Source organism: Scyliorhinus torazame, chromosome 20, assembly GCF_047496885.1.
Source record: "Scyliorhinus torazame isolate Kashiwa2021f chromosome 20, sScyTor2.1, whole genome shotgun sequence".
Lineage (NCBI taxonomy): Eukaryota > Metazoa > Chordata > Chondrichthyes > Carcharhiniformes > Scyliorhinidae > Scyliorhinus > Scyliorhinus torazame.
The window spans coordinates 15,295,366-15,310,961 of NC_092726.1; the positions used below are offsets into that span (position 1 = coordinate 15,295,366).

At 45.9% G+C, this 15,596-nt stretch overlaps 1 protein-coding gene across 1 annotated transcript in view; it reads right to left on the minus strand.

Annotated features, from left to right (window-relative positions):
* Positions 1 to 10,432: 10,432 nt before the first annotated feature.
* LOC140396903 (uncharacterized) overlaps positions 10,433 to 15,596 on the minus strand; it is a 117,290-nt gene continuing 112,126 nt past the window's right edge. The window contains exons 16-17 of the mRNA XM_072485757.1: positions 15,079 to 15,343; positions 10,433 to 11,004 (exon numbers count right to left, since the gene is read on the minus strand). Coding sequence (XP_072341858.1) covers positions 10,592 to 11,004; positions 15,079 to 15,343 — 678 coding nt within the window. The 3' untranslated portion in view covers positions 10,433 to 10,591. The remainder of the gene's footprint in view (positions 11,005 to 15,078; positions 15,344 to 15,596) is intronic.

The window sequence follows — 15,596 nt, forward strand, 5'->3', positions numbered from 1 at the left end:
TATCTTTAAGAAATGGGTGTTTATCAAATAGCTGCAGTGATGCCAGTGTGTGGGTGGAGCTGGCTCTGCTCGGCTTTTTACTTTCCGTTTTGAGCTGGCAGCTTCAGTGTGTTTAGTTTTGTTTTGAGCTGGAGAGCTGCATTCACAGCAAGAAGATGTTATGATCTCTCTCTCGGCAATCTAAAGGTCACTTGATGATTTCAAAGTAATCCCTGTTCTGTAGAGAATTTTAACCTGCTGTCTTTATTTAAAAAAGGGTTTAACTTATGGATGTTGTTTGGGAAGTTATTAAGAGTTATCTATAGAGTATTGTATCTGTGGAGTTACGTGTGTTGGTAGTTGATAAACTGTTTACTGTGCGTTTATAAAATGTTATCTGGATTCATAGAATAAATATTGTTTTGTTTAAAAATACTTGTGGTTCTCTGTTGCATCACACCTGTAAAGTGGGCTTTGTGCTCCCCATAACCAAAATCTATTAAAAGTTGTGGGTCAGGTGAACTTTGGGGTTCTCTGAACCCTGGCCCATAATAATACTTGGGTGCAATGAGCAGATGAGCAATAACTGTGCCTATTTTCAGGGTCTTTTCCAAGATTCCTCAAGCATTGTTTATCTCACTTATCCATTTTATATGCTGCATGAATTTATGTTTTCTGTCATTGTTTCTGTCTGTCGGCATAAAAGGCCAGGATATCAACAGTTAAATTGGAATTTATATTTTATGCTTTAGTGCTGTTCTATTGTTGTTGCTCACTAATAACATTAAACAATGAATCAAATGGAAAAATAAATGAAGAGACTTAGGCCCACATGTACTGCAGTTGCATGAATGACCTTGTGCAAGTATCTAATCCGAGAAGCGAGCCCACAAAAGAACATTAGAAGTGGGAGCAAGAGTAGGCCATATGGCTGCTCTTTCCTATGAGTAATGGTCCCAATTTTTCTTGCCTGTGGTCCTCCCCTATCTCTCTGCAGTCACATTTAAAATTCTGCATGTAAGATGTGCTTTTTTATTGCATTAAATCTTGACTCTCAAGTTCCAAGGCTTCTTGAGCAGTATAACTACACCATTACAGATTTCATTAAAAAAGAGTTAGGTTTGTGTTCAAGTCAAGTCTCCAGTTAGCTCTCCTCATTTAGATGGGCCAACGCCGTGCTGTGCTTTAGTTTCAACCCCAGCCATGTCCAATTCCCGTTTCATTCTGCTTCACTGCTCTGAAGGGACATCTCAAGTGCTTGTCTTAGACCTGCAAGAGCAAGGAGAGAGAAAGTCTGGGGCTAGGAAACGGCTTATTGATGACTGGAGACAGACTGAAGAGCCAGGTGCACTGAATTTCTGCTTCTTTGGAACTTGGAGTAGACATATGTTTCAGCAGTGCTTTGAGGTGGAATCGGGGTCAGGGGTATGAAAGGACAAGGCACAAGAGCAGCCACATTACTGAAAGAAAATTGCATCGTTCTCCCAGGCCAATCATATTGGTGACGTAATGGGAGTGTGACATGTGATTACTTTGGACCAATCTGTGTGCCAAGAGTTAACCCAGACTGAATGAGGCAACCAAATTTTAAGCAATATTGATAATTCAATCATAAAGAAATCTATTCACTACCAAATAAGTATGATCATTGTTATAACCTGCCTGCTTACCACTGGCTGGGGACTAATGGAAATCCCACAATCCTTTGGGAGTATGAGTTTCCCCAATGAGGGGGGGCGGATAAATCATTAGCAGATTCCCTGCATAAATAAAGCTGGCCAGTTTGGAACCGTTTACAGGAGAGTGAGCAGCAAGGGAAGTTGCTGCTGCTGTTGTATATATATGTTATTGTAAATAAATGTTATTTCTTTTTATCCTTCAACTTGTGCTGGATTCTTCGTGGCCCTCACAAAACTGGCGACGAGGGTTAAAGTGAATAGCTGTCTACACTGCTGAAGCCACCTCCCTGGATTTTTATTGGATACAGGTTGGAAGTTGTTTTCTATTACACCATACCTCTGTATGGACATTTGGATGTTTTTGACGCTGCGCTGGAAAGCTGGAACCAGTACGCACAACGGATGCGTTAGTATTTCCGGGCAAACAACATCACCGAAAACGAGCGCCAGGTGGTCATATTGCTCACCGCCTGCGGCCCGCATACGTTTGGGGTGATTAGGAGCCTTACGTACCCAGCTGCGCCGGACACCAAAACGTTTGATGAACTTGTGAACTTAGTGGGGCAACATTTTAACCCAACCCCGCCCACGATAGTCCAACGTTACCGGTTTAATACCACTGAGAGGACCCCAGGAGAACCCCTTGCCGAGTTTCTATCCAGGCTACGCAGGATTGCGGAGTACTGTGACTATGGTGAGACCTTGTCAGAAATATTACGCGTCTGTTTGGTTTGCAGTATTAACAATGTGGCCATCCAGAAAAGTTGTTAGCTGAGCCAACATTGACTTTTCAACAGGCCATTCAAATAGTATTGTCCCGAGAGAGCGCAGAATGGGGAGTGCAGGAGCTACAGGGAATGGAGGTGCATGCCTTGGGGCGCAACCCCTTCCATCCGAAAGCGTCCTCCCACACCCCTGCGGTACCTTGGATCCCGGTACCAACGTCCGGATCGACGCCAGTGGCCATCGGACATTCCTCCCTGAAGGGAGCCTTCTCCAGAACCAATGGATGAGGAGCCATGTCCGTGTCAGACTTGTGGGCGCCGGCCCCGTCGCGGACGCCGGTCCTGGAGACACCGACATTGATAAGATGGCCCAAAACTGCTCCTTTTGCCAGGAGCATCAGAAGCTTCCACTGGCCGCACCCCTACATCATTGGGAATGGCCAAGGCGGCCTTGGGTGCGCTTGCATGCAGATTTCGCTGGCCCTTTTCAAGGATCCATGTTCCTTCTATTAATCGATGCCCAGTCTAAATTGCTAGAGGTGCATAAGATGGTAAGCACAACGTCCTGCGCAACAATCGGGAAGATGCGTTTGTCTTTCAGTACGCATGGCCTCCCCGAGGTGCTGGTCACAGACAACGGCACTCCGTTCACAAGTGAGGAGTTTGCGAGGTTCATGAAGATGAACGACATACGCCATATCCGCACTGCCCCATACCACCCGGCTTCAAATGAGTTGGCGGAGCGCACAGTGCAGACATTCAAACGAAGCCTAAAGAAGCAGTCTTCCGGGTCGATGGACGCGAGACTGGCTCATTTTTTGTTTTCATATAGGACCACCCCACATGCGGTGACTGGGGTATCTCCCGTGGAACTCCTAATGGGCCGGAGACTTTGCACCCGCCTTAGCATAGTTTTCCCGGACATTGGTGCAAAAGTACGTCGCACACAAAAACAGTAGGGACGTGGTTTTTCTCGGCATCGGCCAATTCGGCAGTTTGTGCCCGGTGACCCAGTGTTCGTTCGGAATTTTGCTGGTGGTGCCCAGTGGGTCCCTGGTGTAATCATTCGTCAAACGGGCCCTGTCTCTTAACAGGTTCAAGCCCAGGGTCGTCTCCAGCGCAAGCATGTAGACCACGTTCGGTCCAGAAGACCATCCCTTCCAAAGATTCCCCGCAACCGGAGCTCATTTCTACAGCCACAGAGACCAGACACAGTGGAAAGTATTCCTCACAATCTTCCTCTGGTGCCGCACTCAAAGCCTGCGCAGGTCGTTGCAGAACCGCGTGGAGATAGAGACACCAAGATGACGGAGGCAGCAGACTCCGACTCCGAGATGGAGACACAGGACGCCTCAGAGGGGGAATCCTCGGGCCCACGGGCTGTGGATGTACAACTGTTACGCCATTCATCACGGAAGCGCCATTCTCCGTCTCGTTACACTCCGCCCGATCCAGCGCCTCATACAAATGGTGTCCGGCCTGCGGCAAAATGAGTCCGACACCCTCCTTTGCCAGGGTCTTCGGTGGATTCCTTGGACTTTGAGGGGGAGAGATGTTACAACCTGCCTGCTTACCACTGGCTGGGGACTAATGGAAATCCCACAATCTTTTGGGAGTATGAGTTTCCCCAATGAGGGGCCGGAGAAATCATTAGCAGATTCCCTGCATAAATAAAGCTGGCCAGTTTGGAACCGGCTACAGGTGTGTGAGCAGCAAGGGAAGTTGCTGCTGCTGTTGTTGTATATATATGTTATTGTAAATAAATGTTATTTCTTTCTATCCTTCAACTCGTGCTGGATTCTTCGTGGCCCTCACAAAAGTCATCATATATTGAATATAAAATTGAAACAATTTAAAAATGGTCACTATAAGGTTCCCAAAAACTACAGTTAAAAGATTAACACAGGAAGTGTTGAGATTTATTGGGGAAAACACAGACAAACATAAATCATTTGCATGTCTAAGGATTGCACTTGTTTGGTTTTGAACTAGGCAAGAGGGGGAAGGGATCAGAATGGCCTAGAGTAGGGATATTCCTGTTTTGTTGTCTTGGGCCATGGGTTCGTCTCAGTAGCCTCAAAAAAAACGTCATTTATATTGCCCTATTAATTGATATGAATCTGCAATTAATGGTACTGAAAGATCTTAGTGTTCTGATTTCAAGCAATGGTGAGAAAAGCAGGACACATCCCCTTTGCTTATAATAACAGTACAAACCCCAGTACATCATACTTTCCACATTGAAGTTCCATGAATTCAAGAGGTCGGAACACAGAATAAAATTACAACTTCGATAAGCAATAAGTTAGTGATGAGGCCTGTACCAAACAACTAGCAAACTGAGAAAAAAACAGAAATTCTGTAAAGACTCAGCAGATCTGATAGCATCTGTGGAGAGAGAAACAGTTAAAGTTTTGAGTCCGTATGACTTTTTCAGAGTTGAAAGGAGCAGAAATATGATATATCGGGCGGAATTCAATGGAAAAAGTTCTAAGTTCATTTGTGGCGGGTTTTTCAGGGGGTTTCAGATCGACTCTGCCGACGAGTTCCCCACCGCAATCCTTAGTCACTTTTATCAGCCCTGGTGAGTTTCTCACCAGTTTAGCCCACACTTAGGGTGCAATTCTCCAGCCTCGTTGCACCCTCGCTCAAGCGAAACAAACCGGTGAATAGTGGGAGAGGCAGAATACGGGAACCGCGCCAAGCGCCAACAGTTTGCGATGCAACCGGCCTGCTCCCCTTGGCGAAATTGGGATCTCGGTGTAGCGTGGCGAGAAACCAATCATCACCATTTAAGCTCTATTTCCATACAATTAACAGGAGCCACCCCATATCCAACGGCCTCGTTCAGCAGCCTCCCCAGCAAGTGGTCATGCTGGTGCTGATTCGTACTCCTTTTGAAAACTATCGGCAGGGCTTCTGTGGGGACATGAGGAGGTGAGTAGCCATCTTTGCTCACAGGCAAAGAGAGCCCAGGAGCACTGGGCTTGCCACCCCAGTGCTCGGCGGGGGGGCTTTGGGGACTCTCGGATGGGGGTGGGGGACCCTCCGCAGAGGTGGGCCACCATGGGAGGGCGGGTGGAGCGGCACGGGGGAAGGGCAATCGTAGGGCAACCTCGCGCAGCACCACCATGCCAACTCCTGGATCATGTGTACTCGTCCCGGGGGCAACCCTGCCCACCTGCCCCACCGACCACCCATAAGCCCCACCATCTGCCGAGGCCCCTGGCCATGCAGCTGAAATCTATTGCCGATAGGGAATTGGCAATCGTGGTGAAGTGAGCCTTAATGCACTGAGCATTCGCAATAAAGTGGATGAACTAATCAGGCAGATAGATATAAATGAGTATGATATAATTGGGATTACGGAGACATGGCTGCAGGGTGAACAGGGATGGGAACTGAATATCTCAGGGTTTTCAGTAGTTAGGAAAGACAGGCATAAAATAAAAGGTGGTGACACGGCACTACTGGTCAAGGAGGAAATTAACACAGTAGTGAGAAAGGATATTAGCTCTGACAATGTGGAATCTATAGGTAGAGTTGAGAAATACCAAGGGACAAAAAACATTAGTGGGTGTCATATATAGACCCCCAAACTGCAGTGGTGAGGTTGGGAATGGCATTAAACAAGAAATTAGAGATGCATGTAACAAGGGAATATCGGTGATCATGGGTAATTTTAATCTTCACATAGATTGGGCAAATCAAATTAGCCACAATGCCGTAGAGGAGGAATTCCTGGAGTGTATACGGGATGGTTTTCTTGACCAATATGTGGAGGAACCACATCAAGGACTTTATAGCGGAACATTTAGAAGGCAGTGGCAGGATCAGTCAGAGTCAGCATGGATTTATGAAGGGAAAATCATGCTGGACAAATTTGTTGGAATTCTTTGAAGATGCAACCAGTACAGTTAACAAGGGTGAGCCAGTCGATGTGGTATATTTGGACTTTCAAAAGGTGTTCTACAAAGTACTGCATAAGAGATTATTGTGCAAAATTAAAGCGCATGGGATTGGGGGAAATGTATTGAGGTGGATAGAAAACTGGTTGGCAGAGAGGAAACAAGGAGTAGGGATTAATGGGTCCTTTTCAAATTGGCAGGCAGTAACTAGTGGAGTACCACAGGGATCGGTGCTGGGACCCCAGCTATTCACAATATATATTAATGATTTGGATGAGGGAACAAAATGTAACATCTCAAAATTTGCAGATGATACCAAGTTAGGTGGGAGGGTGAATTGTGACGAGGATGCAGAGATCCTGCAGCATGATCTGGACAGGTTGGGCGAGTGGGCAAAAATATGGCAGATGCAGTATAATTTGGATAAGTGTGAGGTTATTCACTTTGGAAGCAAAAACAGGAAGGCAGATTACTATCTGAATGGTTGTAAATTGGGAGAGAGGAGTGTGCAGCAGGACCTGGGTGTCCTTGTGCACCATTCGCTGTAGGTAAGCATGCAGGTGCCGCAGACGGTAAAGAAGACTAATGGTATGTTGGCCTTCATTGCGAGAGGTTTCGAGTATAGAAGTAGGGATGTGTTGCTGCAATTGTACAGGGCCCTGGTGAGGCCACACCTGGAGTATTGTGTGCAGTTTTCATCTCCTTCTCTGAGTAAGGATGTTCTTGCTCTCGAGTAGTGCAGCAAAGGTTTACCAGACTGATTCCAGGGATGGCGGGACTGTCATATAAAGATAGATTGACGAGGTTGGGATTGTTCGCGTTGGAGTTCAGAAGAATGAGGGGGGTCTCACAGAGACTTATAAAATTCTAACGGGACTAGACAGAATAGATGCGGGGAAGATGTTACCAATGATGGGTGTGTCCAGAACCAGGGGTCACAGTCTGAGGATTCAGGGTAAACCATTTTGGAAAGAGATGAGGAGACATTTCTTCACCCAAAGAGTGGTGAGCCTGTGGAATTCATTGCCACAGGAAGTAGTTGATGCTAAAACTTTGAATATATTCAAGAGGCGGCTGGATATAGCACTTGGGGAGAATGGGATCAAAGGTTATGGGGAGAAAGCAGGATTAGGCTATCGAGTTGGATGATCAGCCATGATCGTGATGAATGGCGGAGCAGGCTCGAAGGGCCAAAAGGCCTCCTGCTGCTCCTGTCTTCTATGTATCTATGAGCACTTTACACAACCCAAGTGAATTCCTGTGGGTAGGCGGGCCATGTAGCATGTGGGAGTCATTGCCTAGCATCCCAATCACACCTTGATGCATGCACACTGTGCGTGAATACTGGGAGGCAACACCACATACTCAGCAGCTAGCATCTGAACACCCATGGGATGGGACACAGCTCCGGGGACATGTCTACAGCCGGAGGGTGAGTGAATATCACGGGGAGGGGGGGAAGTGCATGGAGAGATGGACCAAGGATTCGGAGGTCGGCCCACATTGCGGAAGAAAGTGACAGAAGCATCATACTCATTGTGCACAAGGATGTTTATTGTGTGTAACAATTCCCCACTCTCACGATGGTGTCACCCTCTATCCCCCCTCACCCCTACCTGGCTGCCCCCACCCCATCCCCCTGTGCCCTCAGTGATCTTCAATGTGCCTTGCCTTCTTAGCCTCTAGTGCCATGTCTAGTTGTGTCTCCAGGATGCACATTTGAGGTGGAGGCAGCCAGCTGTTTACCTCTCCTGTGGCCTTTGATGCCCCTGGCAGGCATACTCTAGGGGCTCTGGAGCTGGAGGGCCCCTGCTCAGTTGTTGGCAGCACATGCACAGCTGTGTCACCCTGTCCCGTGTGCTGGCTGTGAGATGTGGCCTCAGAGGGGTGGAACTCAGGGGAGCTGGTGGCTACCGTTGCCACTCCATAGGATGGGTCTGAGTTGGCACCCGGTGCCCCATCCTCCCGTTCGGTACCCATAGGGCACAGGTGTTCACCTTGGTGCGGAGGGTCAGCTGGTTCGAGCCCTACTCTCAGATGGGATTGGCCGAGGCACTGTGGAGCTTGTCCCAGTCGCAGGTGGGCATTGTCGAGGCGCTGCAGAGCATGAGTAGGGGCAGCACTTGTGGATAGCACAATTGCTTCACAGCTCCAGGGTCCCAGGTTCGATTCCGGCTTGGGTCACTGTGTGTTTGCGTGTGTGCGTGGGTTTTCTCCGGGTGCTCCGGTTTCCTCCCACAGTCCAAAGATGTGCAGGTTAGGTGGATTGGCCATGATAAATTGCCCTTAGTGTCCAAAATCGCCCTTAGTGTTGGGTGGGTTTACTGCGTTATGGGGATAGAGTGGAGGTGTTGCCCTTGGGTAGGGTGCTCTTTCCAAGAGCCAGTGCAGACTCGATGGGCCGAATGGCCTCCTTCTGCACTGTAAATTATATATGATATGGCCCAGTCACTGAGGAGCATCGCCGAGGGTGTCGACACGATGGTGCGGACCATGGGGAACCGCCAGGGTTGGCAGAAACCCCATGGGAGGCTCTTGCCATATGGTGCTCGGCGTTGTCAAAGGAATTTCCTGTTGACAGCACCCCTGGCCGCAGGAAACCCATGTGCCGTCGTTAGACCAAATTTTCCCAGTGGCATCAACAGCCATGAAATCCCATGCAAAGTGAGTTTTAATGGTAATGTTAAAGACTAAAGAATGTGCTGATAATGGTAGAAGGTAAGGAATAACAGAACAAAGGTTGGCTCTGTGAAGTCAAAACAACTTTCAGATGGCCTTATGATGGAGGCGTTTGGGGGAAAATTCAAATGGAAGAGAGAGTTCAGACCACAAATGTGTTTTGATGAAATCTCACTTCAATTTAGATTTTTTTCCTGACCCCATTCCCCACAGAGTCATCTGTAAATTGTTTTGCTTTCATAAAGTGGTGACTCTTGTTTTGGTATTAACACGTTCTGCAACTTATAACTTCAGCCCTTCTTCAGCTCTGAAGAAAATTCATATGGACTTGAAACAATGGGCTCGTTGGCCGCGGGCGCAAATCCTGTTATGGCCACTCAGTCTCATGAAAGGCCAAAATGGGATTTGCGATGGCGAAATTTCAGTTTGAGATCTTCCCCACCTATCCTCAATGACCTAACTGGGTTCATGCCCAATGAGAGCGTGAACCTGAATAACATGATTTTAATTACATTTTAATATTCCAAAACAGCTGAACACCATTGATTCTGGGGTTGACAGATGTTCTCCACCCCCGACTGACTTGCAGGTGAGTATAATTTCTGGATGGTGAGGGACATGGATGAACAGTGTCCTAGCACAACCCCTTGGCACTGCCAACCTGGTTGTTTCAGCCTGGCAAGACTGGGGCCAGGGTGGAGCCTCTAGGGCATACCATTGGGGGAGTTCTCATTATTTCTTTTTAGAAATTGAGAGTACCCAATTCATTTTTTCCAATTAAGGGGTAATTTAGCGTGGCCAATCCACCTACCCTGCACATCTTTGGGTTGTGGGGGCGAAACCCATGCAAACACCGGGAGAATGTGCAAACTCCATACGGACAGTGACCCAGAGGTGGGATCGTACCTGGGACCTTGGCGCCGTGAGGCAGCAGTGCTGACTACTGCCCCACCGTGTTGTCCGGGGAGTTCCCATTATGTGGAGGTGGCCGACTATGGTGGAGTGACGATGGGGTTGTGTCTGCATAGCGGTTGCAGTGGTGGAGGCTTTGAATGCGGGGGGAAGGTATCCCGCTGCTGAAAAGAATGGGGAGAGGGGAGGTTTGGGTCATCCTGATGCCTGCAGTAGTGAGGGCAGGGGGGGCTAATCCAATCATTGAGTGGTGGGGGAGAGGTCGCCCCTCTGTGCAGGAGGATTGGGGTATTCTCCTTGTCTGCTGGGGTCCGATGTCTGATAGGGGTTGGTTGGGGCGGAGTTTAGGCCTCTTCCCCCTCACTGCTGGCTGGATAATCCTTGCCAGCATTTTGAAGTTGTACAGAGTGACATTTGATCTGGCCAGAAAAGTCATCTGTAAAACCAGCGAGTTTCACACTGCTTTTCTCACCTGATTTGGCGCTCTGTACAATTTTTCTAAAATTCCGCCCATTAACTCTGTTTGTCTTATTACAGATGCTGCCAGAGCTGTTACAGAATTTTCTGTTTTTATTTCAGATTTCCAATACTTTGCTTTTACAAACTGGGCAATTGGATTGATACTGTATATCTATATTGATTACATTGAAAAACATTTGAAATTTAATTAAAATTGCAATATCAAACAATCTTCATTGCACAGTTAAATCTAGTCGCCCTTTCTTTTGTTATCTCTTACAATACCAAGGGTAATAAACAGTTGTGCCAGATAGTAGGTGGTCATGACAATGAACTGGTCATGTGGCACAGGAAAACATAGCTGGTTTGTAGCCACAGTGAAGTCAGATACAATAAAAAGCACAGCTCCAATTGCACCAGTCATCTTGGTTGCTGTCCTTTGGCGACAGAACAGCGCTTCAGCATTTGCTCTCCAGGCCATGACCCCAATCAAGGTGGCGTAACAGCAGAGCAGTAGCATCTGCAACACCTTGCAATATTTGCTGAGAAAGATCAAACCCAGCACGACTACAGAGGCCATCAAACCTCCTGCCCGGAGATTCAGAGGCTTGAAGCCAAAGGCCGATATGTAGAAACAGTGGGCAAAAGCAAACATGGCTCCACCTGAAATTAAAAAGAAATGAATTTAGTAACTCTTACGCCCCTCTAATTTATGAATAGTGTAAAACAGAACTGAATTTAAACTGTCTTGGAACAATGCTTTATGCTGAAAATACTATAACAATGCAAATTTTTGTTGTTTTACAACAGAATAATAGAATGGGGGCAGCTATTTAGTCGGAGGCTCTCTCGACTAGTTGAACCTGTGCCAGCTGTCTGCAAGAGAAATTTAGTTGGTCCTACTTCTCCGTAACCCTGCAATTTTTTCTCTCTTTGGGTGCTTATCCAATTCCTTTTTAAAAGTCAGACTGAATCTGCCTCCACCACCCTTTCATAAAAATATTTTCCCACATGTTGCCTTTGGTTCTTTAGTTAATTACCTAGAATCTGTGACCTCTGATTCTCCACACTTTGCCAATATGAATAGTTTATCCCTATTGACTCTGTCCAGATCACTCTTGATGCACCTCTATCGCATTTTCTCTAAATCTGCTCTACCCCAAGAAGAACAGTCCGAGTTCCTCCAATCTGTCCAACCTGAAGTCCCTTATCCCTGAAGCCATTCTCATAAATCTTTTCTGCACCCTCTCTTAAGTCTTCACATCCTTCCTGAAGTGTGCAATCCAGTTGAGGCTGAACTAGTCTTTTATAAAGATTTCTCATAACTTCCTTCCTTTTACGCTCTATATGCCTCTCTTCATAAATCCCAAGATGCTTTATGCCTTTTTAACTACTTTCTCAACCTGCCCTGCCACCTTCAAGGATTTACACACTCAGGTCTTTCTGTTCCTGCACCCATTTTAGAATTGTACTCTTGTTCTTCCTACCAAAATGTATCACTTCACACTTCTCTGAATTCAATTTCAAAAATTGTGCCCATTCTACGAGCCTGTCGATGTCTTCTTGAAGTCCATTATTATCCTCCTCACAGTTCACAATGCTTCCAAGTATTCTGTCAGCAGTAAATTTTGAAATTGTGCCCTGTGCACCATCAATATAAGTCATTAATTTATGTGCGAAACAAAGTTGTGGTCCGAGTACAGACCCCTGGCGAATTCCGTGGTGTCCCTTCCTCCAGTCTGAAAGGCAACTCTGTTTCTTGCCACTCATTGAACTTTGTATGAATGTTGTTACTTCCCATTTTGGTCCATGGTGTGGATTATTAAATGGACTGTATTCTTAAAATGCTTTTAGAAATCCATATGGACCAGTGATAGGCAAGCTACGCGAGTGAGTGGGTCGTATTAGTGGCCCACCTTCATCTCAGTGGGCCGCAGGATTGAAATCAGGCTTGTTGACCAACCATGACCCCATGTATAAAATTAAATAAATTTAATACACGCCATGACGAGTTATAGAAAATCCTTAATAGAACTATCGTCAACTTCAAATGGAATAAATAAACTAAATATTTATACTTTGGTCGCAGAGGGAGCACACGGCTCTCACAATCAATGTTATGAGCAATCAGTATGTACTTCACTTCTCTTTATATGCGATCACTTCAGTCATACTGGTAGTAAAAACTACATGGACAGAAATGAGCGTTATGTGGCAACGGTCAACAAAATGTCTTGTGGGCCGCAGGTTGCCCACTACTGATATTGACCATATCAACCACATTCCCATCACAAACCTTGCCTGTTATCACATCAAACTGGTTGAACACAATTTGTGAATGATAAAATAGGGCTGAGTCAGCATGGCCTCGTCAAGGGTAAGTCATTTCTGACTAATCTGTTTGAGTTATTTGAGGAGGTAACAATGAAGTTAGACAAAGGAGAACCAGTGGACGTGATTTCCAGAAGGCCTTTGACAAGGTGCCGCACAGGAGACTGTTAAATAAGTTAAGAGCCCGTGCTGTTAAGGGTAAGATCCTGACATGGATAGAGGATTGGCTGATGAGCAGAAGGCAGAGAGTGGGGATAAAATAGTCTTTTTCAGGATGGCAGCCGGTGACTAGTGGTGAGCCTCAGGGGTCTGTGCTGGGACCACAACTTTTCACAATATACATTGATGACCTGGAAGAAGGAACTGAAGTTTGCAGATGATACAAAGATCTGCAGAGGGACAAGTAGTATTGAGGAAGCAGGGGGGCTGCAGATGGACTTGGACAGCTAGGAGAGTGGGCAAAGAAGTGGCAGATGGAATACAATGTGAGGTTATGCACTTTGGAAGGAGGAATGGAGGCATAGATTATTTTCGAAATGTGGAAATGCTTAGGAAATCAGAAGCACAAAGGGACTTGGGAGTCCTTGTTCAAGTTTTCTCTTAAGGTTAATGTGCAGGTTCTGTTGGCAGTTAGGAAGGCAAATGCAACTGTGGCCTTCATGTCGCGACGGCTAGAATACAAGACCAGGGATGTGCTTCTGAGGCTGGAAAAAGGCTCTGGTCAGACCCCATTTAGAATATTGTGAGCAGTTTTGGGCCCTCTATCTAGGGAAGGATGTGATGGCCTTCGAAAGGGTTCAGAGGAGGTTCACAAGAATGATCCCTGGAATGAACAGCTTGTCGTATGAGGAACGGTTGAGAGCTCTGGGGCTGTACTCATTGGAGTTTAGAAGGATGAGGGGAGATCTTATTCAAACTTACAGGATACTGCGAGGCCTGGATAGAGTGGACATGGGGAGGATGTTTCCATTTGTAGGAAAAACTAGGACCAGAGGGCATAGCCTTAGACTGAAGGAATGATCCTTTAAAACAGATGAGGAGGAATTTCTTCAGCCAGAGGGTGGTGAATCTGTGGTACTCTTTGCCGCAGAAGGCTGTGGAGGCCAAATCACTGAGTGTCTTTAAGACAGAGATAGATAGGTTTTTGATCAATAAAGGGATCAGGGGTTATGGGGAGAAGGCAGGGGAATGGGGATGAGAAAAATATCAGCCACAATTGAATGGTGGAGCAAACTCGATGGGCTGAGTGACCTAATTCTGCTCCTATATCTTATGGTCTTGTGGTCTTCTGGTCTCAATAAATGTTGATGAAAATTAATGATCCGGACTCCACAAATGGATCATTTGATTAAAGAAACAACAATTTAAAGCAGAAAGATAAAAACAAGGCAGCAGCAAGACTACCACAATTAGCCTTCGCTTGGATAAAGAAAGGAGAATGGGCCAGGGTTCCTGCTTCTTTACCCGGACACCTGCCTGTTTGGGTGTGTCATCACCAAGTGAAAATAGGATCAGACTCATGGGTGATACCCTCACAGCGCCAGGGTCCCGGGTTCGATTCCCGGCTTGGGTCACTGTCTGTGCGGAGTCTGCACATTCTCCCCGTGTCTGTGTGAGTTTACTCCGGGTGCTCCGGTTTCTTCCCACAAGTCCCGAAAAATGTGCTTGTTAGGTGAATTGGACATTCTGAATTCTCCCTCTGTATACCCGAACAGATGCCAGAGTGCAGCGCCTAAAGTATCTTCACAGTAACTTCATTGCAATGTTAATGTAAGCTTACTTGTGTCACTAATAAAGATTATTATTACTCATTTTTTAGTTTTACAAAATGTCCCCGTGTGTGAGGTACTGGACTGCATACTCCTCCAATGAAATTGCACCCAGAAATACTGAACACCTTTAGACAAGGGGAGATTTGAAAGAAAAAGAACCATTCCAGATTTGACAGGATCTGCCACAAATGTTTGGCTGTGGCACAACTCAGTGGAGCTATTGAAATTGGATGTTTGTGTTTCGAGCTTTGGTTCAAAGTGACTGATCTGAATATGACATTCTTTGATTATTTCAAGTTTTTCTCTACATTTCACACTTATAATTGCTGCATCTCTTCATATAAACCATAACTGGACACTGTTTACATCACTGTAATCAGCAGATAAGATTTCCACTCCTTTTGGATGCATAGAGTTAGTGCCAATTTTCTTCCTGCAGAGTAATAGAATTTTAAAAGTGGTGCTCCATCAATATCCTTATCATGGTTTGAGATTGCCAAGTGAATGTGAGACAAATTGCCTTGGATTCTAGATGAACAATTGCTAGCTACGAGGCAATGATAAAAACATTTTATTGTGTTCATATGCTTATTCTAATCTGCATCAAGATCTAATTGCAAAATATTCTGCTTACCGACAATGAAAAGCTTATTATCGTCTGTGAGCAGAAGCACATCACCCACTGCCGAAAGAATGAGGCCCATGAGTAGTTTTCGAAGACTGTGATGACCATATGAAAACGTTTTTTCATTGTGCACGACGAACATGCACAAAGAGATGATTGGCAAGATTTTTGTTAATCCCTTCATCCAAAATGGTACAGAGAATGTAAGATCGATGATCATATAGATGCAGACACTTATGAAGAAAGGCACCAATATTGCCAATTCATTGCCAACCTGCAAGCAAAGAAAACATTCACCCAATGACTATCCATAAAGTAATGGATCCTTCTGATATTCCCACATGATCCTCTCATGTTGGTACTCATGCTCATGTCGACTTACGTTAACATTTCAGAGCCACATTTATTCAATCTTCTACGACTTATTTCAGAAAATCCCCAACCCTATAAAATTTTTAATTCTTAATTTCCCCACGACCCTGAACCCAAGACATATATCCTTTAACCCCTTGTCCTACCCTCTTAAA